The sequence below is a fragment of the Rana temporaria genome, chromosome 12 (genome assembly GCF_905171775.1).
Source record: "Rana temporaria chromosome 12, aRanTem1.1, whole genome shotgun sequence".
Classification (NCBI taxonomy): Eukaryota; Metazoa; Chordata; class Amphibia; order Anura; family Ranidae; genus Rana; species Rana temporaria.
The window spans coordinates 137,142,547-137,168,351 of NC_053500.1; the positions used below are offsets into that span (position 1 = coordinate 137,142,547).

At 45.0% G+C, this 25,805-nt stretch overlaps 1 protein-coding gene across 1 annotated transcript in view; it reads left to right on the forward strand.

Annotated features, from left to right (window-relative positions):
- GSG1L2 (GSG1 like 2) overlaps positions 1–25,336 on the forward strand; it is a 47,770-nt gene extending 22,434 nt beyond the window's left edge. The window contains exons 2-5 of the mRNA XM_040330885.1: positions 5,881–5,928; positions 17,915–18,067; positions 20,334–20,445; positions 24,959–25,336. Of these exons, the coding sequence (XP_040186819.1) occupies positions 5,881–5,928; positions 17,915–18,067; positions 20,334–20,445; positions 24,959–25,262 (617 nt within the window). The 3' untranslated portion in view covers positions 25,263–25,336. The remainder of the gene's footprint in view (positions 1–5,880; positions 5,929–17,914; positions 18,068–20,333; positions 20,446–24,958) is intronic.
- Positions 25,337–25,805: the final 469 nt, after the last annotated feature.

Below are 25,805 nucleotides of genomic sequence, written 5' to 3' on the forward strand. Positions count from 1 at the left end.
GGGCTGGACGTAATTTACGTTCACGTCGAAAGCAATGATGTTTTGCGGCGGATTTTCGAGCATGCGCACTGGGATTTTTTCACGAACGGCGCATGCGCCGTTCACAAAAAACGTCAAATACGCGGGGTCAAGTCAAACTTAAATAAAACACGCCCCCAACATCCCCATTTGAATTAGGCGGGCTTACGCCGCCACACATACGTTACGCCGCCGTAACTAAGAGCGCAAGTTCTTTCTGCATACGGAACTAGCGCCCAAAGTTATGGCGGCGTAACGTATCTGAGATACGTTACGCCAGCAGAAAGATCCGCTGATCTTTCTGAATCTAGGCCCGTATGTCCGCTTTTTCATCTATCCGTTTGCGGATGAAAAAGGGACATACATTGGTCCCTATGAGATCGCGGATATCAGCGGATGAACATCCGCTGACACCCGCCCTCGCCCGCCTCCGCAATGATCCGATTCTGCAGACGGAAGAAAACCCTATTTTCCCTTCCGTCTGCGGATCGCATCGGATGAACACGGACATAGGGTCCGTGTTCATCCGATCCCCCCATAGGGGAGAGCGGAGAAAAAACAGGGCGGTCCCTGCACAGTGTGCGGAGACCGCCCTGTCATCCGCCGGCTCAGCGGGGATCAACGGAGCGATCCCCGCTGAGCAAGCGGAGGTTTACGGGGAGGATCATTACTGATCCGCCCGTGTGAAAGGGGCCTAAGTGTATTTTTTGTTTTTAAAACAAACTGCATTTGAAAAACAGCTGCACTAATACCGTGTAGCATAAAATATTGTAACGATCACCATTTTATTCTCTAGGGTCTCTGCTACAAAAAAATAATTTTATATATATATATATATATATATATATACACACAGTAAAACCTTACACACACACACAAACAAAAACCTTGGATTGAGAGTAACTTGGTTTGAGAGCGTTTTGCAAGATAAGCAAAATGTTTTAATACATTGTGCCTTGATATACAAGCGATGTCTTGATATAAGAGTAGCGTCATATCACCACTGAGTATAAAAAAAGAAGAGAAGAGGAGAAGTTTTTCCTCTGAGAACACCTGAGATCTGAATAGGAGGGGGGAGGGGCTGCCTGTGATCTCCTGATACACCTGTGTGATTACAGAACAGCTGAGTTTTAAAGGTGAAAGCAAAGTTAAAAAGAGCCGCGTGATTACATGATAAGCACTTTTTTTAACGCAGTTTTTTTAACATACATTTTGGCACATTCTTTAACCACTTCAGCCCCGGACCATTTTGCTGGTCAATGACCTTGCCACTTTTTTTGCGATTCGGCACTGCGTCGCTTTAACTGACAATTGCGCGGTCGTGCGACGTGGCTCCTAAACAAAATTGACGTCCTTTTTTCCCCACAAATAGAGCTTTCTTTTTGTGGTATTTGATCACCTCTGCGGTTTTTATTTTTTGCGCTATAAACAAAAGTAGAGCGACAATTTTGAAAAAAATTAAATATTTTTTACTTTTTGCTATAATAAATATCCCCAAAAAAGATATAAAAAAAACATTTTTTTCCCTCAGTTTAGGCCGATACGTATTCTTCTACCTATTTTTGGTAAAAAAAAAATCGCAGTAAGCGTTTAACGATTGGTTTGCGCAAAATGTATAGCGTTTGCAAAATAGGGGATAGTTTTATGGCATTTTTATTAATAATTTTTTTTTTTTACTACTAATGGCGGCGATCAGCGATTTTTTTTCGTGACTGCGACATTATAGCGCTGCTATACTGCATGAAAAATCATGCCCTGTAGTCTTCAATGTGAAAGCCCGAAGGCTTTCACACTGAAGCGGTGCGCTAGCAGGAACGCTCCAAAAGTCCTGCTAGCCGCATCTTTACCGCGGTATAGGAGCGGTGTGTTCACCGCTCCTATACCGCGCCTTCCCATTGAAATCAATGGGAAAGCGCGGTAATACCGCGGTATTAACCCTTTTTCGGCCGCTAGCGGGGGTTAAAACCTCACCGCTGGCGCCCGAATATCGTGGTAAATACGATGGTATAGCCGCTCTACAAATAGCGCGGCTATACCGTCACCGCGGCTCGACGCTGCAATGTGAAAGCAGCCTAATGGTGGACGCTGCATTGACTCTGATGTGAAGGGGGGCTGCAGTGATGGGTGGGGGGCTCTGACGTGATGGGGGGACCCTTGATGTGATGAGGACTATCATGGACATAGTCTGATGTGATGGGGGGGGCGCTGCATTGATGGTGGGGACTCTGATGTGAAGGGGCTCTGACGTGATGGGTGGGGGGCTCTGACGTGATGGTGGGGACTCTGACGTGAAGGGGGGGACTCTGGTGTGAAGGGGGGGGGGTTGCAGTGATGAGGGGACCCTTGATGTGATGAGGACTATCATGGACATACTCTGATGTGATGGGGGGCGCTGCATTGATGGTTGGGACTCTGATGTGAAGGGGGGGACTCTGATGGAGGGGGGGGCTGCAGTGATGGGTGGGGGGCTCTGACGTGATGGGGGGACCCTTGATGTGATGAGGACTATCATGTACATACTCTGATGTGATGGGGGGCGCTGCATTGATGGTTGGGACTCTGATGTGAAGGGGGGCTGCAGGGATGGGGGGGTCTCTGACGTGATGGGGGGGGGACCCTTGATGTGATGAGGACTCTATCATGAACATACTCTGATGTAATGGGGGACGCTGCATTGATGGGGGGGGGGACTCTGATGTGAAGGGGGGCTGCAGTAATGGGTGGGGGGCTCTGACGTGATGGGGGGACCCTTGATGTGATGAGGACTATCATGGACATAGTCTGATGTGATGGGGGGCACTGCATTGATGGTGGGGACTCTGATGTGAAGGGGGGACTCTGATGGAGGGGGGGGGCTGCAGTGCTGGGGGGACCCTTGATGTGATGAGGACTCTATCATGGACACACTCTGATGTGATGGGGGGCGCTGCATTGATGGTGGGGACTCTGATGTGAACTTATTTTCACCAAGGCAGTTGCACCCGCCACCATTTTATTCTCCAGGGCCTGCGATTGCAGAACATTTATAAGGTTTGAGGTTATAAGTAATTTTCCAGCATAGAAATGCAGATTTTAACACATATGTGAAAAAATTCAAGAATTGCTCTGGTAGAGAATTGGTTAAAGGGGTCTTCTACCCCAGTGGTGGTTGTCAACCTCAGTCCTCAAGTACCCTCAACAGGTGATGTTTTGGGAACTTCCCTTAGATAAAAATAGATCTTATCAATACCATGTCAATGATATTGATTTAAAGCAGCTGTGCAAATTAAAGGAAAACCTGAAAACATGGCCCGTTGGGGGTACTTGAGGACCGAGCCAAGGAGGAAGATGGGAGCACAGGACGCTGTGAGTGGCTCATAAATCGCAGATTAGCCTCTGGATTTTCCATTCTTCGCTCTAATAATTGTCCATCATTTCCCCGGAGTGACAGGAGAGAGGGGGAGGGGTCATATAATAATAAAGTCCCTAGTGGTCAATTATGGCCAGAGGTCAGAGGTCACCCCAATCACGACCCTGCGCTGATTGTCAACGCATTAAATATCGAGACAACTGTGCAAGGAAATTATTTTTATTTTTGCTTCCTGAGATTTATTTTTCAAGTTTGTGTATATATTTGTGTATATATATATATATATATATATTAAAAAAAACACAAAAAACAATAAAATATAAAAAAAAAACATGAGAGACAATAACTAACATATAAAAAAAAGAAAAAACACAAAAAACAACAAACAGAAAGAAAAAGCAGAAAACAAAACACAAGAAGCAATAACAAACATAAAAAAGAAGGGAAAAAAAAAGAAAAACACAAAAAACAACAACAAACAAAGAGAAAAAAACACAATAAAAAATACAATAACAAACAGAAAAGAAAAAAAACAGAAGAAAAAAAAACACAAAAAAACAATAAAATATATATATATAAAAAAAAGAAAACAAAACATGAGAGACAATAACCAACATATAAAAAAAATAAAATAAAAAAACACACAAAAAACAATAACAAACATAAAAAAAGGAAAAAAGAAAAAACACAAAAAACAACAAACAGAAAGAAAACGCAGAAAACAAAACACAAGAAGCAAAAACAAACATAAAAAAGAAGGGAAAAAAAGAAAAAAACACAAAAAACAACCAAACAAAAAGAAAAAATACAATAACAAACAGAAAAGAAAAAAACAGAAAAAAAACAACAAACAAAAAGGAAAAAAAAAACAGAAGAAAAAAAACACAAAAAACAATAACAGACATAAAAAATAAATAAAATAAAACACAAAAATACAATAACAAAAACAGAAAGAAAAAACAACAACAACAAACATAAAAAAGAAAAATACAAAAAACAATAACAAACAGAAAGAAAAAACAGAAAACAAAACACAAGAAGCAATAACAAACATAAAAAAAAAGAAAGAAAAAATAAAACACAAAAAACAATAACAAACAGAAAGAATAAAACAATAACAAGCATAGGAAAAAAAACACAAAAAACAACAAACAGAAAGAAAAAAAACACAAAAAGAAAACACAAAAAACAATAACAAAAACACAAAAAAAAATGAAAAGAAAAGAAAAACACAAAAAACAATAACAAACATAAAAAAATAAGACACAAAAAACAATAACAGACATAAAAAAAAATATATATATAAAGTCAGTTTGCCTGACGGGGGAATAACACGATCAATACATTTGATTTATTAGCGCTATTATTAACAATATATAAGAACTCTCTGTGACAGGCGGACCCGATCTACCATGGGAAATGATTTCTAATGAAAGCTCTGTGCAGTGGTTACAAATCTGGAAAATTCTCATTAAGCATGTGACAAGGGAAAGCCATCCGTTCATCCTCAGATACAGGAGGCTGAGGGCATATAAAGTTCTCCTGCAGCGTTTAGCCCCGCCTCCTTTACCATCTGAGCCACCCTATAGGTACACGAGTGTCAAAGCAGCCTCATTGACCAGTGCAGGAGGCAGAAATAAAATTGTAACAAAAAAACTGAGATTCTGGGTTATTATAATAATCCATTATTCTAATATTGAGTGACATTTAAAAAAAAAAAAAAAAAAATTGGAACTATCACTATTTTATTCTCCAGGGTTCCTGTTGGTACATCAGTGTCATGGCAGCTTCACTGACCAGTGCAGAAGGCAAGAGTGAGCAGAGCCCAGGTCCATTTTAACCACTTGTCTACCAGAGCCATTTTTTTATTTAGTTCATTTTACGCCTGAAGATTAGTTAAAACCCCCCAAACCCTGGATAATAAAATGAGGGAAGTTCCCATTTTTTTTTTTATCGTAATAACTGTGCACATGTTTAAAAAAAAAAGTAGATTTTAGTGCACACAAAATTTAGGGTACCAAAGTTTGTTGCCGCCTCACGTAGTTTTAAAGGACTGACATGTTGGGTATCTATTTACTCGGTGCGATCTCATCCTTTACATTTTAAACGTTTTTTGCCCTAAAACTAACTTTAGTATCTTTTTTCCATGAAACTTGATAAACCGGTAACTGGCTAATATTGAGTGACATAAAAAAAAAAATTGCAACTAGCACTATTTTATTCTCCAGGGTTTCTGTTTTTAGAAAATACATCGTGTTTTTTTTTTTTTTTTGGGGGGGGGGGGTTGTTACTAATCGTCAGGCTTAAAATTATTTTTTTAAATGTGTGCAAAAAAAAAAAAAATTCAAAAACTGCCCTGGCAGTGAACGGGTTAAATCCCTCGCTATCAGTCACCATTTATAAATGGCGCTGGTAAACAAATGGTTAATTACCAGATGTGCCATGTCATACCTAGTCTGGCGCTCGCTATGATGGCGACTTTTAAAGCGGAGAATTTTTTTTTTGTTTTTCAGGTGAAAATTGCAGAAGCTTCATCACACTCACCCCTCCGGCGGACAGAGGTAACATTTTCCTTTTCTTTTCTTTTTTGGTATTTGATTGTTTTTTGTGTGCTGACACTTTAAATGTTAAATTTGACCCTTTCTTGGGTTCCCTTTTTTTTTTCTTATATATTTATATATATATATATATATTTCTGTTAAAAAAAAAATACAATATAAAACAGGGAAACTAATAAGGGGGTATGTTTTGATACAAGAACAGATCCGGGATAGAAGAAGGGTGATTTTACCCTCAGGAAACATTTAAAGGGGTTGTAAGGCCCCTTTCACACGGGGCGGATCAGTAATGATCCACCCCGTGAATCTCCGCTTGCTCAGCGGGGATCGCTCCGTTGATCCCCGCTGAGCAAGCGGATGGCAGGGCGGTCCCCGCACACTGTGCAGGGACCGCCCTGTCTTTTCTCCGCTCTCCCCTATGGGGGGGGGATCGGATGAACACGGACCGTCTGTCCGTGTTCACCCGATCCGATCCGCCAGACGGATGGAAAAGTAGTTTTTTCCTCTGTCACACTTTGGCAGATCGGAGCGGGTCGGATGTCAGCGGGCATGTCACCGCTGACATCCGCGGCTCCATAGAGGAGCACGGAGCGCCCGTTCAGGTTCGCCTAAAAAACTGGCAGGCGGACCTGAACGGGCGCTCCGTGTTCCTCTATGGAGCCACGGATGTCAGCGGTGACATCCGATCCGCCAAAGTGTGACGGAGGAAAAACCTATTTTTCCATCCGTCTGGCGGATCAGATCGGGTGAACAAGGACAGACGGTCCGTGTTCATCCGATCCCCCCATAGGGGAGAGCGGAGAAAAGACAGGGCGCGGTCCCTGCACAGTGTGCGGGGACCGCCCTGTCATCCGCCGGCTCAGCGGGGATCAACGGAGCGATCCCCGCTGAGCAAGCGGAGGTTCATGGGGCGGATCATTACTGATCCGCCCCGTGTGAAAGGGGCCTATGCATTACGGTGAAAAAGCCTCAGTGTGAAAGCAGCCTCAACAATCCATTGTATTTGTATCAATTCATGCAGGCCCTTGCACTACATAGTTGACCTAATGAAGGTTGTATGGCAGCGGTCATCAACCCTGTCCTCAGGGCCCAGTAACAGGCCAGGTTTTATGTATTACCTTGGGGGAGATGCAGACTAGAATACTGCAATCACTGAGCAGCAAATGATATCACCTGTCATGTATTTCAGTTATCTTGCAAACCTGGCCTGTTAGTTGGCCCTGTGGACTGGAGTTGATGACCACTGGTGGTGTATGGTCATCTTTAACCACTTCCAGCCCAAGGACGTCATATGACGTCCTGGACTTTCAGTGGGGATATCTGAATGATGGGTGCAGCTACAGGCATCATTCAGATATCCATCTCTTCAGCCGGCGAATCCCTGCACCATAAGAATGATCATAGCGGCGGTTCCGCCGCTTGATCGTTCTTATAGGCGGCGGGAGGGGACGCCCCCCCCCCCTCCCGCCACCATCCAGTGCTTCTCCGGGCTCTCCTTTGCCATCGGAGACCTGGAGAAACGATCCGCCGGCGTCCGATGGAAACCATAGAGTAGACTGGTGACCAGATGGTCACCAGTCATCTCTATGATGGTCGGAGGCCCGGGCGCGATGTTATGACATCACGCCCGGGTCCTGGAATGTAAACACAGCCGCAATCGCGGCTGAAAGCATTCGATCGGTGAATTTTTTTTTCACGATCTCATGCTTTCCAGCCTGGAGGAGAGATGTGAGGTCTTATTGACCCCGCATCTCTCCATAAAGAGGACCTGTCACAAACCATTCCTATTACAAGGGATGTTTACATTCCTTGTAATAGGAATAAAAGTCATAAAAAAAAAAAAAATTTAAAAAAAAGTGTAAAAATAAAAGAAATTGAGTAAAATAAAAAAAAAAATAATAAAAAAAATGTTTTTAAACGCCCCTATCCCCGGTAGCTCGCGCTCAGAAGCGAACACACACGTAAGTCCCGCCCACATATGTAAACGCCGTTCAAACCACACATGTGAGGTATCGCCGCGTGCGTTAGAGCGCCAGCAACAATTCTAGCACTAGTCCTGTAACTCTAAATTTGTAACTTGTAAAAAAAAAATAAGCGACGACTATGGAGATTTTTAAGTACTGACGTTTGGCGCCATTCCATGAGTGTGCGCAATTTTAAAGCGTGACATGTTAGGTATCTATTTACTCGGCGTAACTTCATCTTTCACATTATACAAAAAAATTGGGCTAACTTTACTGTTTTGTTATTTTTTAATTCACAAAACCGTTTTTTTCCCCAAAAAAAGGCGTTTGAAAAATGATTGCGCAAATACTGTGCGAGATAAAAAGTTGCAATGGCCGGCATTTTATTCCCTAGGGTGTCTGCTAAAAAAAACATATATAGTGTTTGGGGGTTCTGAGTAATTTTATAACAAAAAAAATGATGATTTATGCATGTAGGAGAGAAGTGCCAAAATAGGCCCGGTATGGAAGTGGTTAAATAGGTAGATTGCCAGGCTGGGCGGGGAATCAATGGCTGTGTGTAGCTGATTATAACACAGCAGGTGAGAGGCGCCGACACCCAGAGCTTCTATTCTTGAGCAGCAACCACACAGGAACAGACCACTAGCCTTTGGGACTACAAGTAACAGATCAGCCTTGGATGTCTATGGAACTATAGGTGACAGATCAGCCTTGGGTGTCTATGGAACTATAGGTGACAGATCAGCCTTGGATGTCTATGGATCTATAGGTGACAGATCAGCCTTGGATGTCTATGGAACTATAGTTGACAGATCAGCCTTGGATGTCTATGGAACTTTAAGTGACAGATCAGCCTTGGATGTCTATGGAACTTTAGGTGACAGATCAGCCTTGGATGTCTATGGAACTATAGGTGACAGATCAGCCTTGGGTATCTATGGATCTATAGGTGACAGATCAGCCTTGGATGTCTATGGAACTTTAGGTGACAGATCAGCCTTGGATGTCTATGGAACTATAGGTGACAGATCAGCCTTGGATGTCTATGGAACTATAGTTGACAGATCAGCCTTGGATGTCTATGGAACTATAGGTGACAGATCAGCCTTGGATGTCTATGGAACTATAGGTGACAGGTCAGCCTTGGATGTCTATGGAACCATAGGTGACAGATCAGCCTTGGATGTCTATGGAACTATAGGTGACAGATCAGCTTTGCTGACTGTTCAGTCTATAGGCTTATACTGATAAGACTGAGATTGTTACAGAGACCCACCACACTCTGCAACTGGTAGAAGAACAAGGCAAAGGTGGACAGGGATGGATTTTGTGGAAATACATTTTTGAACCTCCTTCTAGCAGATCCAGCCTTCCTGACAGTAAAGGTGGTAGATTCCGTTTCCTTTCTCCTCCTGCTAGCTGCAATGGCATCTTCTGGTCTGAGAGACAATCTATGGGATGATCTGAGCTGCTCCATCTGTCTGAACGTTTATACGGATCCGGTAACCCTGAGATGTGGACACAACTTCTGCCAGGTCTGTATTGATCGTGTGCTGGACACTCAGGCGGCCTCTGGAGGGTATTCCTGTCCGGAGTGTAGAGAGGCGTTCCCGGAACGTCCTGCGCTGAGGAAGAACATAACGTTGTGTAATATAGCAGAGAAATTGTCACCTGCCCAGACTCCACAAGGACCAGCGGGGACCTTCTGCACCTACTGCATCCATGCTCATGTTCCTGCTGCCAAGTCCTGCCTGCACTGCGAGGCCAATCTGTGTGCCGATCATCTGAGAGTCCACAGCAAGTCCTTAGAACACGTCCTACAGGATCCCAGCACCTTCCTGGAGAACCGGAAATGCTCCATCCACAGAGAGCCCCTGAGATATTTCTGCATTCAGGACAAGGTTTGCATCTGCGTGTCCTGCAGCCTGGCCGGCCAACACCGAGGACATTGGGTGGACATGCTAGGTGAGGCCTCCAGGAAGAAGAAACAGGTTCTGAAGGGCGTTTTGGAGAAAATTACCTCAAAAATTGAGGAGGTTGAGAAAAATGTTGAGAGGCTTCAAGCGGAATGGAGGAAAATTCAAGGGAAAACGGCTGATTTGAAGCTGAGAGCCACCACTGTCTTCAGAGACCTCCGATCGTTTGTGGATCTCCTGGAGGAGAAGGTCCTGGCTGAGATCTCCCAGCAGGAAGAGCAAGGGTCACAATCCGTCTCAAATCTCATCCGTGATCTAGAAGCAAAGAGAGACGAGTTGGCCAGAAAGGCGCTCCATGTTGAGAAGCTGTTCGATGTGGCGGATCCACTGATCGTCCTACAGGATCTGGAGACCAGTAGAGGTGACTTTTGTGACATGAAACCTATAGATGATATGAACTTGGATATAACTCACGAGAAGGTCTATGCCGCAGATGAACTGGACGAGAGTCCAATCACAGCGAAGGTCCAAACTTTAACCCTCCTATTGAAAGATCTGAAGTGTGGAGTCACACGGGGCCCGACCGAGCTCTCACTAACTAAACATACAGATTGTAAATGCATCAAGGTATCTGATGACCTGAAATCTTTATCTATTTCCTCAAATGGCTACTATTATTGTAGCTATAAAATCGCAATGAGCACCAGGAGCTTTTCTTCGGGAACACATTACTGGGAAGTTGAGGTTGGAGTATCGGGAAGTGTAGGGGTCTGCTATGCCAGTCTGATCAATGAGAAAAAAATGGAGGACAACGACAAGTCCTGGTGGTTGACCAAAGCAATGAGCTACTTCAACTGGAAAAGTACCACAGATTTCACAATCCTACATAACAAATGTACAAGCCGCCTACCTACCAACCCTTCCGGAAATAAAATCAGAGTCTATCTGGATTATGACGCCGGGCAGATCTCCTTCTATGAGCTCTGCACCCCGATCCGGCACCTCCACACCTTCACCGCCAAATTCACCGAGCCCCTCCATGCCGCCTTCCATGGCTCTGAAACTACATTCAAAATTAACTAGAGGGGGGGGGGGGACTATTTCCAGATTGGTGACCATGGGGCCCCTTACACAGCTTTAGGCATGTGCCCCCTGGAGCAGAGAACCCCCCGCTTCTTTACAACCGCATAAGACCTGGACCATTATGCAGGTTAAGGACCTGGCCCCTTTTTTGCGATTCGGCACTGCGTCGCTTTAACTGACAATCCCGTGGTCGTGCGACGTGGCTCCCAAACAAAATTGGCGTGCTTTTTTTTTTCCACAAATATAGCTTTCTTTTGGTGGTATTTGATCACCTCTGCGGTTTTTATTTTTTGCGCTATAAACAAAAATAGAGCGACAATTTTGAAAAAAATTCAATATTTTTTACTTCTTGCTATAATAAATATACCCCAAAAATATATAAAAAAAACGTTTTTTTTTTCCTCAGTTTAGGCCGATACATATTCTTCTTCTACATATTTTTGGTAAAAAAAAAAAATCGTAATAAGCGTTTATCGATTGGTTTGCGCAAAATTTATAGCGTTTACAAAATAGGGGATGGTTTTATTGTATTATTTTCTTCTTTTTTTTTTTTTTTTTTTTTTTTTTTTTTATACTACCAATGGCGGCGATCAGCATTTTTTTTTTTTTTGTGACTGCGACATTATGGCGGACACATCGGAAAATGTTGACACATTTTTGTTATCTGGATATTTGTCATGTAATATCAATAAATAATATATTGTCTGCATGTCCTGCTGTCTGTCTATTAACATTGCAGGAAATTTGTTTTGTAAGCTGAAGGACTACAAGTCCCAGAATGACGCCACTGCTATTTCACAGCAGTCTGTAGATTTAGGCCCCATGCACACGAGACGCTGCTAAACTCGAGTTCGGAGGCATTTGGGCATTTTTTTCAACTGCCCCTGAACACATTTAATGTTATCCTATGTGTCCATGCACACAATCACGTTTTTTTGCGTTTTAAAGCAGTTGGGTTTATGTCCGTTTTTTCAGACGCAAAATTTTGGGTTCAGAAGCATTTTTTTTTGCGTTTTAAACTTTGGGAGGGTCTACAATGTCTTCGAGATAAGCGCTGACAGCCGCAAACGCTGTAAAACGCCGCTAATCGTGGCAAAACGCTGCGCAATTTGCGGCAAAAACGGGTGTTTTAAACGCCGTCTTTTGCCTTTGAAAACTTAAGTTTAGAGGTGTTTGTAATTGCTTCTCGTGTGCATGGGGCCTAACGGTATAAACCAGGGGTGCCCAACCTTTTGAGGAGCGAAGGCCACTTTAGCGACTTGGTAACCGGTCGCGGGCCACAATGAGCGTAGCGGGCGGATGGCAGGTCTGCTCTGCATATGTATAGCTCCCAACTGTCCCTGATTTGGAGCAATGTCCCTCTGTCCCTCATTCCTCCTCATTTGTCCCTCATTTTGGTCTGAAACATATAGATGTATATAAAATGCACTTTTTATCTATCAAAAAGTGTTTTCCAGCGCTAAACCTTTCATCCAATTTCTAAATTGCTGCATTTGTAAATCCCAAAAGCCAATATAAAGGAATAGTGGTGGTAAAAAAAGCATTTGTGGGTTTAACCAAACTTTGTTTTTTTGTACAATTCTCCTTTAAGGGGGCGTGGCAAGGGGTGTGTCCTATGGCTGCATACTTTTGCTAATAGGTGTCCCTCATTCCCGTCTCAGAAAGTTGGGAGGTATGAGTATATAGAGCAGACACAGACGCAGCCCGCTCTACCCTAAGGGCCCTCCGATCTGCCCAGACAGATTTTTTAAGCAGATTGGATTGCAGATAGGCGGTGTAAGCAGGCACGAGTCTGCTTACATTTGACGCTCTATAGCGGTGAATGGTGGGTCCGATTGGGTGCGCCTGAAAAACAATTCAATGATATTCCAAAACGGCAACCGCACACAGAATATAAAATTCAAAGCCCTCCGTGTGTAGCTGACAGTTAGTTGAAGGAGGGGGGGTGTGTATACTTTTGCACAGAGGGCCGCCATCCTGGAGCGCCGCATTGATTTCTATCATCCTGGTTATTAATAATTCCCCTCCCCCCGGCTTCATATCAGTTAACCAGCATCTCCATCCGACCGTTTTTATTGTCCCGTTACATAATTCATGAGGACGAGCGTCAGAGATGAGCCCGGGCCGCGCCGTCTCCTCGCTCGCCGTAATGGGGATGTTAATGAAACAAACATCGCGGCCGCCTGGGGTACCCGTCCGTGACGCACCGCTCGCATTTCTCCTCCGCGGATTGCGTTTTTATTTTTTTTTACAGTAACACAGGCGGTGTCGCCGGACCACATCCCCTCACCCGCTGAGCGCGATATTAAAGGGGAACTCTTCCTTCTGTAATCATCAGCTGATTGGCGGGAGAGAGCCGGGGGGGGGGGGGTGACCCCCAAATCAGTGCTGGGACAATTTCACCCAGGGCAAAGACACCAAACTGTGCCCCACCTTCTCCCTTAGGGTCAGGGCGCCCCCCTCCCTGCAATAAGCCATTACGCCCAGGGCAGCCATCCCTCCTGCCCACCCCTTGTCTCAGCCCTGCCCACCCCTTGTCTCAGCCCTGCCCACCCCTTGTCTCAGCCCTGCCCACCCCTTGTCTCAGCCCTGCCCACCCCTTGTCCCAGCCCTGCCCACACTTGTCTCAGCCCTGCCCACCCCTTGTCCCAGCCCTGCCCACACTTGTCTTAGCCCTGCCCACCCCTTGTCCCGGCCCTGCCCCCAATCTGCCCTTCCGTCTCTAATACCGGCTCCTCTCCTGGACTGAAACGGCTTCCTCTGATTTCACTGCACACTGTGAGCTTCTCACCACGTGCATTAGAAGCCGCAGAAAGTCAGATAAGCCCCGCCCTCATTTCCTGGCTGGAGGACGTCCTCTAGACATGTGCGGTTCGTTTCGGATCGAATTAAAATTCGGATTAATTTTAGTTTTCCGCTAATTCGGATGTATGAGAATTTCTGTATTAGAATAGTAAGGAATTTAAACAAATCCCCCAAAAAAAAATTCTAATTCAAATGATTTTCGAATCGTTTTCGAATACTTTATGAATTCGAATAGAAAAAAAAAGGAATATAAATAATTTTTTCTATTCTATTTCTTTATTTTCAATTCTATTTTATTCTCTTTGGAAAACGATTCGAAATTCGAAAAATTTGAATCGATTCGAAAACTAATAAAAAAAAAAACGAATTCCGAAAACAAATGAAACTAATTTATGTAAATAACGAATCACGAAATTAGACACAATTTTTTTTCGTTCTGCACATGTCTAACGTCCAGCATTATTTAGATCTTTCCTCCCGGACTTGCTTGTCCCTGGCCCACCCCTTTCATTCATTGGATGTCTCGGCATCGCGTGGGCGTTACCTGTGCAAATGCAGCCTGCCTAGGAACTCCCACTCCTGCAAATGGATTCTCACCCATTTTTATATTTGCATAACCCCTCCCACTGCATCAGGGCTGACGGCTCTTGATAGGAGCTAGTGGTGGCTGGTGGTATGTGGTACCCCCCCATCCCGTCGGGTCACAGGGCCCCCAGTCGGTCCCCAGCCCAGCACTTACCCAATTTAGGTCATGGGCAGCGCTTCCTCCGGGCAGGGCCGCCATCAGGGGGGTACAGGCAGTACACCTGTAAGGGGTCCGGAGGTCCCCAGGGGCCCGGATGGCAACCCCCCCCCCCTTTTTTTTATTTATTTTTTATAAAAAAAAATATTTTTTTTCTAATATATTTTTATTTTATTTTTTATTAAAGGGCCATTTTTTTTTAGGGGTACGGGGGGCCCGGAGATCCCCAGGGCCCCCGGATGACAACCCCCCTTTTTTATAAAAAAAATAAGTATTTTTTTATATATTTTTTTATTTTATATATTTATATATATATATATATATATATATATATATATATATATATATATATATATATATATATATATATATATATATATAATATTATTATTATTATTATAGGGCCCAGAGGTCCCCAGGGCCCTGGATGGCAACCCCCTTTTTATAAATGTTTATTTAATTTTTTTTATATATATTTCTTTTTTTATTAAAGGGCCCCAGGTTTTTTTTTTACCCCCCCCCCCCCCCCAGTTCTCTGCTCCAGGGGGCCCATGCCTGAAGCTGTGTAAGGGGCCCCATAATTCCTGATGGCTGCCCTGCCTCCGGGTGACGTTTCCTCCTCCTCCTCCTGGTGCTTCACAGCGACTTCCCCTGCGTCTCCTCCTCGGCGGTAATGTCACACAACATGGTGGGCTCAGAGCGCAGTGCTCTGCGCCCCGAGCCTACCCTTTTTTTAAGCCAATTAGAGCCTCAGGATCCAATCACGTGCTCCTAAAAAAAAAAAGAACCCATGGGAATCCATGCGTCCGGTGCCCCACATGTAGATTAGGGTCCGGATGCATGGATTGGGGGGGGCTGCGCCTTGCATTAAGGGCCACCTCTGATAGGAGCACTGAGGCAGGGAGCTGTTTTTCAGGAAGCGGCTTCTCCCACCAGCCATGATCTCCCTGTATTGCATAAGGAAGCACAGAGACCCAGTGATATCACCAAGTGTAAAATAAGATGTGTAATGAAAACAGAAGCATTCCTTTATTTTTACATTTTCTGAGCATGGTGATTGGTTGAGGAGGTGGGTAAGGGGGGGGGGGGGATGAGAAAATATAAGCAGGTTTAACTTCAGCATTAATAAATTGTCTTCAGTGGCCGGGAAAACTGCGGCTGGAATTACCATTTATATTACAAAACTTTGCCACAGCGGCAGAAAATCCGCTGCCGGGAAGACGGGAATCTGATCAGAAATCCGGGGATCTCCCCGGGGAGACGTCTTCTGTACGAGGGACGCAAATCCCGGCTTTTCACAGATCAGCATTGGAGTCGGGAAGGAGCCGAGGGACCCGAAAATGGAGTCGCTGCATCTCTAATACGCGTGTCACCGAGAAGAACCCACCATGCTGAGATCTAAAGAAACAAGCAGAAAACAACTCATCCGTTAAGATGGACACACACTATGCAATCTGATTGTACAATCTCTATACAATCTCCTTTCCCTAAATAATGTGAGGGCAGAACTGAAACAATACTTTATCCTCTTCATGACCAAGCTCTAGGCAAATGGTGGCTACAGAGCGATCGCACTTTGCTGGGAGGGCGTCTATTGACTTCCCGTGCGCCCCCGCGGTGCGCATCGGCGAGGATCTGTGATCGGGGTAAAGAGACAATCACAGTGGCTCTTTACCATGTGATCAGCTGTGTCCAATCACAGTGTAAACAGGATTTGCCAGTTATTGGCAGTCCTCTCCTCGCGCTGACAGCGGGTGAGGAGAGGAGAACTGAGAGCTAAGCGGCAATTCACACAGGGGGCATCTACACATCAGTGCTGCCTCATCATCAGTGCCCGTCAATGCCCATCAGTGCTGCCTCATCATCAGTGCCTGTCAACGCCCATCAGTGATGCCTCATCATTGCCCACCGGTGCTGCCCACAGTCTACAGAAGTGAGGAGTATATAAGGTACAGCCAGGGCCGCCATCAGGAATTATGGGGCCCCTTACACAGCTTCAGGCATGGGCCCCTTGGAGCAGAGAACCATGGGGGGGGGGGGTGCTGCCGCGAATTGAGAAGCAGGGGGGGGGGCCCTTTACAAAAAAAATAAGAAATACAGAAAAAAATATATAAAAAAAGGGGGGTAGCCATCCGGGGCCCTGGGGACCTCTGGGCCCTTTAATAAAAAGAAAAAAAAAAGAAATAAAAAATATATATTTATTTATTTTTAAAAAGGAGGGTTGCCATCTGGGGCCCTGGGGACCTCTGGGCCCTTTAATATATATATTTTTTTTATATAAAAAGAAATTACAAAAACAGAGGGGTTGCCATCCGGGACCTCTGGGCCCTTTAATAAAAAATAAATAAACCTGTGGGCCCTTTAATAAAAAATGAATAAAAAAATATATAAAAAAAAATATTAAAAAAAAAGGGGGGGGGTTGCCATCCAGGGACCTGGGGACCTCTGGGCCCTTTAATAAAAAAAAATATATAAAAAAAAAAACATGGGGGTGTTTGCCCTGGGGACCTCTGAGGCCTTTAATAATAATAATGTATATATATATTTATATATATAATGAATAAAATAAAAAATAAAAAAGGGGGGGGGGAACCTCTGGACCTACACAAAAGTTGGCCCTTTAATAAAAAATAAATATATATTTTTTTTATAAAAAATAAATAAAAAAAAGTGGGGTTGCCATCTGGGGCCTTGGGGGCCTCCGGACCCCTAAAAAAAAATACAGCACTATACTATACTATACAGGGTGTGAAGTATATTACTTACAGCACTGGCTACAGTAACGTAATTACTTATAGCACAGGCTACAGATTATATAACATGCTGCACAGTATACAGTGGTGTGATGTACATAATGTACAGCAGCACAGTATACAGTTTACAGCAGTGTGGAGCAAACAACATACAAAACAGTATATGGGATGTGGTGTGTATATAACATCCCACACAGTATACAGTGGTGAGAAGTACATAACATACAGTCCACTACACAACAATGTAAAGTATATAACAAAGTATATAACGTACAGCACATTATATAGCAGAGTGAAATACATACCGTACAGCACAGAATACATTGATGCAAAGTATATAACATGCAGCACAGTCTACAGGGATGTGGAGTATATGCCAGCCAGCACAGTATATATACAGGTGTGCAGACTATATAACATTCAGCACAGCAATGTTATTTATATAATATACAGTAGAGTATACAGAAGTGTAGAGTATATAACATCTCACACAGTATACAGCACTGTGAAGCATATATATATATATATTTAGCACAATGGAGTAAAATATATACTATACAGCACAGCATACAGTGGAATGAAGTTATATAACGTGCAGAGGAGTTAAGTATATAACTTACAGCACAGGCTACAGGAGTATATAACATCTAGTATATCTATAATATATATATATATGTGTGTGTGTTATGTTGTATCGGCTAAAGGCCTCTCCTGTCTCCTCTGCAGGGGTTCTGTGGCTCTCCATTGTGGCCGAGGTCTTGTATATCACATTGCTCCTTACAGGAGTGAGCCTCATGTCTGTGGAGGTTTGTTATTACACGTCAGTAATTGACGGACTCAAGCTCAACGCCTTTGCCGCCATTTTCACCGTATTGTCAGGTAGGTGACTACAGTATGTCCCTTTTCCATATGACTGTGGCCAATGTTCCCTCCTCCATGGATTGTACAAATACATTATTTATCCATTACAGCAGAAACTACAAAACACAGGGTCTGTGCGCCACCAAGTGGTTATAAGTGGTAATACTGATTAGTTTCATTTTTTAGTTCCCGGCCTGGTGGTCCCATTCTTTAAAGTAGCGCCAATGCTGTATCCTGGCCTAGGCCAACAAGGCCCAGGCCTAGGGCAGCACTTTGCAGGGGGGAAGCACAGACAGTGTCCCCGCCGGCTTGTGCTACACTGTTGGGCAAATTAGTTTAGCGCCCCCATAAATCGGCTGCACTGCTTCCAGTTTGCGGGCGGTTGGCATTCTGCAACTGTGGGGGTCGCTTCTAATGTTTTACCATCCCTGTCCCATTGCAGAGATTTCCCTTCACTTCATGTCCTATAGCCAAACAGGAAGTGAGCGGAAATCTATGCAAATTAAGGGAATACATTGCCCCCCCCCCAGGCCATCAGAACTAGTGTCCCCACTTGAAAATTTCAGGGTGGGTCTTAAACCGCAAGGGGTGTGGCCTTGACAGGAAGGGGTGGGTCATATTTAAATTAGGGGGTGCACGAGTTTAGTCAGGCCTAGGGCAGCACAAAATCGGAATACACCCCTGAGTAGCGCTGGTCAACTTTCTTGATTTGGGGGGCCACAAGTGCAGCCCTTAACATCACCAAAGGGCCACACATAATATACAGTGTACCCAGTGTCAGGGACACACAACAGAATATAGTCAAAGACTATGTGCACCATACAAGAGATTGTCAGAGACTGAAGACATGATACAAGAGATGGACAGAGACTGCAGACATGATACAAGAGATGGTCAGAGACTGCAGACATGATACAAGAGATGGACAGAGACTGCAGACATGATACAAGAGATGGTCAGAGACTGCAGACATGATACAGGAGATGGTCAGAGACTGAAGACATGATACAAGAGATGGTCAGAGACTGTGGACATGATACAAGAGATGGACAGAGACTGCAGACATGATACAAGAGATGGTCAGAGACTGCAGACATGATACAAGAGATGGTCAGAGACTGAAGACATGATACAAGAGATGGTCAGAGACTGAAGACATGATACAAGAGATGGTCAGAGACTGCAGACTTGATACATGAGATGGTCAGAGACTGCAGACATGATACAAGAGATGGTCAGAGACTGAAGACATGATACAAGAGATGGTCAGAGACTGCAGACTCGATACATGAGATGGTCAGAGACTGCAGACATGATACAGGAGATGGTCAGAGACTGCAGACATGATACAAGAGATGGTCAGAGACTGCAGACATGATACAAGAGATGGTCAGAGACTGTGGACATGATACAAGAGATGGTCAGAGACTGCAGACATGATACACGAGATGGTCAGAGACTGCAGACATGCTAAAGGAGTTGTTTAAAGATTGCAAATGTATTTACAAGAAATGGTCAGATATTGTGGACATGATACAAGAGATGGTCAGAGACTGCAGAGAAAATACAAGAGACAGTCAGAGACTGCAGACATGCTATAGGAGATGTTTAAAGACGGCAGACATGACACAAGAGATGATCAGAGATTGTCGATATGACACAAACGAGATGGTCAGAGACTGCAGACATGATACAAGAGATGGTCAGAGACTGCAGACATGATACAGAAGATGGTCTAAGACTGCAGACATGATACAAAAGATGGACAGAGACTGCAGACAAGATACAGGAGATGGTCAGAGACTGCAGACATGATAGAAGAGATGGTCAGAGACTGCAGACATGATACAGGAGATGGTCAGAGACTGCAGACATGATACAGAAGAAGGTCAGAGACTGCAGACATGATACACATGGGGTCCATTTATTTAAAAAAAATCACTGATGTGACAAACATTTGCACAGTCGCAATGAAAACTTTATTTAGTCTAACATGATGATTTCCTATTATCATACACACCATCTAGTGGCCATAATGCAGTATTTTCCTGCAATACCTCATTTAGGAATATATTACATTATGGCCACTAGAGGGCACTGATGATTTTAGGAAATGTTTGTCACATTCTTACAAATGTGAGATTATTGGTAAATATTGTACGGTAGGAGGGAATGTTGAAAATAGAATTGGTTTTGAATATAACATAATAGAAAACGTTTCGGAAGTGACTGGTCCTCTTTGATGGTTTGTCTGATCCTTCTATTGGTTGTGTGTATTTTGCAGGATTGCTGGGGATGGTCGCACACATGATGTACACCACCGTCTTTCAGATGACCGTCAATCTGGGGCCTGAAGACTGGAGACCACAGAACTGGGACTACGGCTGGTCATACTGGTACGCAATCCTTGCTGCTCCTTGATTGGGTAGATCGTTCTGTCAGCAGATCGGGGGGGCGGAGTTCTCTGCACATTCATCAAAGGCTAGCTCTATCCTGGACTGGATTGAAAAACATAAGCAAAGGAAACTATGATGTCATCTTGATGATGATTGGTTTCCTTCCACTGAAAATGATGGATCCGGTTCCTGGTGAATTTTTTGGCAACATTTTTAACAAGAAAAAAAAAGCCTTTAACCCCTTCCTTACCAGGCACTTATACCCCCCTCCTGCCCAGACCAATTTCCAGCTTTCAGCGCTCTCACTCTTTGAATGACAATTGCGCGGTCATGCAACATTGTACCCAAATTTACATTTTTATCATTTTTCCCCCACAAATAGAGTTTTCATTTGGTGGTGTTTGATCACCTCTGCGGTTTTTATTTTTTGTTAAAAAAAATTAAAAAGACAGAATAAAAAATTGATTGATGTACGCAGATGAGGCTGCACTGATGGGCACCTATGGGTTGCACTGGTGGGCACTAATAGGCGGCACTGATGGGCCCTGATAGGTGGCACTGGTTGGCCCTGATGGCCGGCACTGGTGGGCCCTGATGGGTGGCACTGGTGGGCCCTGATAGGCTGCACTGGTGGGCACTGAGAGGTGGCACTTATGGGTGACACTGAAGGGTATTGATAGGTGGCACTGGTGGGCCCTGATAGCCGGCACTGGTGGGCCCTGATAGGTGGCACTGGTGGGCCCTGATAGGCTGCACTGGTGGGCACTGAGAGGTGGCACTTATGGGTGACACTGAAGGGTATTGATAGGTGGCACTGGTGGGCCCTGATAGCCGGCACTGGTGGGCCCTGATAGGTGGCACTGGTGGGCCCTGATAGGCTGCACTGGTGGGCACTGAGAGGTGGCACTTATGGGTGACACTGAAGGGTATTGATAGGTGGCACTGGTGGGCACTAAGAATTGTCACTAATAGGTGGCATTGATAAATGGCACTGATGGGTGGCAATGATGGGCACTGATCAGCACTGATAGGTGAGACTGATAGGCAGCACTGCTAGGTGGCACTGATGAGGCACTGATAGGCGGCACTGGTGGGCCCTGATAGGTGGCACTGGTGGGCCCTGATTAGCTGCACTGATGGGCACTGAGAGGTGGCATTTATGGGTGACACTTAAGAGCATTGATAGGTGGCACTGAGAATTTGCACTAATAGGTGGCATTGATAAATGGCACTGATGGGTGGCAATGATGGGCACTGATCAGCACTGATAGGTGAGACTGATAGGCAGCACTGCTAGGTGGCAATGATGAGGCACTGATAGGCGGCACTGGTGGGCCCTGATAGGTGGCACTGGTGGGCCCTGATTAGCTGCACTGAGAGGTGACACTGAGAGGTGGCATTTATGGGGGACACTGAAGAGCATTGATAGGTGGCACTGAGAATTGGCACTAATAGGTGGCATTGATACATGGCACTGATGGGTGGCAATGATGGGCACTGATCAGCACTGATAGGTGAGACTGATAGGCAGCATTGCTAGGTGGCACTGACTGGCACCACTGGTGGGCATTGATAGGTGGCAGTGATTGGCACTGATGGTACTTTATTGCACTGGTGGTCACTGTGGGAACTGGCAGGCGGTACTGGTGGGCACTAATGAGGCTGATGTGCCTCTTCCACTGGGGACCGATGTCCCTTACACAAGAGCCGGTGATCGGCTTTTTTTTCTCCTCACGCTGTCTGCTTGACATCCTTCCGGCAATTGGGATCCGCGCTGTAGCCGTCATTCGGCTATAGCGTGGGCGCCTAGTGGTTAAAAACTGGTGAAATTTCAGCAGCGGCTTCATAAATAGGTGTAGTTGGCAGAACCCGGGAACTCTCCCCCCCCCCCCCCGGTATAAATAGACCCCGACATACACCTTCATTCTGAGCGGAGTTTCTCTATAGACCTCAGTACTATCACAGCGCTCATTTCCTCTGTGAGATTGAATCTTTCATTCCTGGCACTCGTCACCATACAAATCATGGCCGGGACGGTGCTGAGTGCGCGGAGATCGCTGGATTAGGCCCCTCCCCCCCGGCATGGAACTGCTGATTCAGGACTTCTATGGTGGGAAGAATTTGTTTGATGATGGAAAAAAGTCATTAAGTGTTTTATCGAATTCTTTTTGAAGTGATTAGGACGTTCCGACTGGAACTTTCTGTCTGACGAGGAGGAAAAATAAAAGAGATTCCGTCAGCAAAGAGGCTTCAAATCTGCCAGCGGAGAAAATAACAGAGCAGCAAATATTAATTATAGGCCAGTCTAGGGGAAAGTGTGTTTTATATATAATATATATAGATAGCAAACCACCAACGCAGCCACTGTGCCCCATCAAACACAGCCACTGTGCCCCATCAAACGCAGCTACTGTGCCCAAACGCAGCCACTGTGCCCATCAAGCGCAGCCACTGTGCCCAACAAACACAGCCACTGTGCCCCATCAAACACAACCACTGTGCCCAATCAAACGCAGCTACTGTGCCCATCAAACGCAGCCACTGTGCCATTAAGCGCAGCCACTGTGCCCATCAAACGCAGCCACTGTGCCCATCAAACGCAGCCACTGTGCCAATTAAGCGCAGCCACTGTGCCCATCAAACGCAGCCACTGTGCCCATCAAACGCAGCCACTGTGCCCATCAAATGCAGCTACTGTGCCCATCAAACACAGCTACTGTGACCATCAAACACAGCCACTGTGCCATTAAGCGCAGCAAGAAAAATTTTACCTAAGGAAATATTTACTTCTGTGATATCTGGTTCTTTATCTTTTCTACCTGTTATATAACAGGGAAGATATTTCCCCTTGCACACCTAATTTCCTGTCCATGAGTCCAATTAAAGGACTCTTCCTCACCAAGCCGACATGGTTGATAACCAAGCTTTTTATTTATTTTTCTACTTTGCATATACGGTTTTTGTTCTACAAATAAACATTCAATACAGTGAAAACCAATACCAAGGGGACTCCCAGAGCATTATGGGTAATCTAAAGAGGAAGATCGCACTAGGTGCTGCCAGCCTTCAGGCTACCTCTCTCTAGTTGAATCTTCGTACAGACCTGCCTTATCAGCAAGGGGTGTCAGAAACCATGAATCAGACCGAGACAGAAGTACAGTTAAATCACACTTGTTTTATAATAATAATAATAATAAAAAGTTAAACCGAGTAAGCGTAGTAAAAACACAGCCAGAGTTCAGGAACCGGATCGGATAGTCAGCCAAGCCAAATGTCAGAGAGCCAGAGATATACGTAGTAGAACAGCAAGCAGGATCAGGAGCCAGAAGGGATGTCAGCCGAGTAAAGTCTTCAACAGGAATGCAGGAGAAAGTCTCTGTGAAGTTGACCAAGGCGAAGGCAGAGATCATTTGAGCTGGAAGGCTTAAGTAGCCAGGACTGACGAGCAGGATCATCAACAGATGAGTCACTGTGGAGATATAGGAGCTGGCAATTATCCAACAGCTGAGCGGCCAGCTCAGTGAAGGAAGGGCTGAGCTCAGCCCTGACAAGGAGAAGTGTCAGAGAACTTACCCTTCCAGATGTGGCGTTGGTCGCCTCGGTGCGCGGTCCTGTTTCCGCTGGTTCACGTTCTGAACTGCGGGTGCACGAGCCTGTGCGAGCTGGCGCACGCCTTGGATTGTGTGCCCGGTGGTGCGCCGGTGCTCGCGGCCAGCCACTTGGCTCCAAACAGCCTACTGAATCCCCTGGAAGACTGCAGGCCGGTGCTGTCTGATCTTCAGCGTTCCGTTGCCCTATACCTGTTATCTGCCTAATCTGTGACATTTTGACCCTTGGCCTGCTTATCCGGACTCCCCTTGTCTTCCGCCTGCATCTGACCCATGGGTTGTTCTGACCACGCACCTGCCTGCCTCTCTGTACCACGTCTGCCTGTCTGCTGCCGACTCTGCTTGTACCCGACTACTCTACTCTGCTTCTGTCCAGCTCCACACCCGTGGTCCTACCAGCTTGCTCGCTGCCGAGCGGACCCTCTGCTTCTCCTGCACCCGGTTCCTGAGCTGCTTACCCGCAACAAGTGTCCAGGCTCTCATACCCATCCGCACTCCCGTGCCTCCTGTTCCCACTTCCAGGAGTCGCGAGTCGGATCCGTACGGGGACCTTCCTCTGCACTATCGTTCACGCCGGAGCAGGTACGTGTAAGTCTGACAGGAAGGAGTCACCGCTCTGACTTATTCACTTGCAGGTACTTTGAGCTACTGAGCTCTGTGAACGATAGGCTTTTTTAAATAGAGCCACTAAGAACAGAGAGGGAAACAGTTGAGTAAGCCTGGAGCTCCATCTACTGGGTGTGTGAGAAAATACAAAATATCACTGGGAATTATTTTTTTCAACATAAAATATGTTTAAAATGTTATTATTTTAGCTCTGAAAATTAAAAAAGAATAAAATAAAAATACATACCCCTTAAATGTTCCAATGAACGTTAACGTTGACTTTTTCCTTCCTCCTGCAGCCTGGCGTGGGGCTCATTCACATGCTGTATGGCCGCCTCTGTGACCACCATCAACAGATACACCAAGACCATCCTGGAGTTCAAACAGAGGCGGAGGAACCTGGAGAGGACACTCCAAAACAAGCCAAAAACCCCGGAGCAAGACGGCTCCCGGCCCGTGTGGGACCTCTACATCAGCACCATACAGAACAACCGAGAGGGACTTATCGATCAGCGGATGGATTTATCGGTCAGCAGCCAAAACCCCACAGCGCACGGGAACGCCAGCCACTTCCCCTACAGACAGTGCGACGAATATTGCTAGTCTTATTTTTTTTTTCTCAGAGAGTCGTTATTATTGTCCTTCTATACTTTTTCTAATAAAATCCTGCAATCGGACCTTCCTGCATCCTGCCTGCTCTGTGATGTGCTAGCGAGGATCGAATGGTCGTCCGACCAAATGCAGCGTGAACTGCACAGGCCAATTTACTAAAGATTTTATATACAAAAAATGGGCTGCTAAGGTGCCGGAGCCAAATGTGAATGTAATCAGATTTCTATTTTCACTTTTTAAGGCTTCTCTCAGTCATACGAGGTAATAATGGGGTCCCCAGAGGGGTCTGAAGAATACATAGAAGGATCAAAGCACTACAAATAAAAAATTAAGTCCAAAAAAAAGTTTATTTCTCACAACAAGAGGTCAGAAGAAAAAGCAAAACGCACTTTGGAGGCCCACGATTCCTTCTTCATCGGGGCTAAGAAAAAAAAATATCATAAATTCAGGATCAAAGACCACCACTCTGTAACCAATAGAAATTGTTCAAAATGATACATATGAATAGAAGTATGTACAGTATATGAATAATCT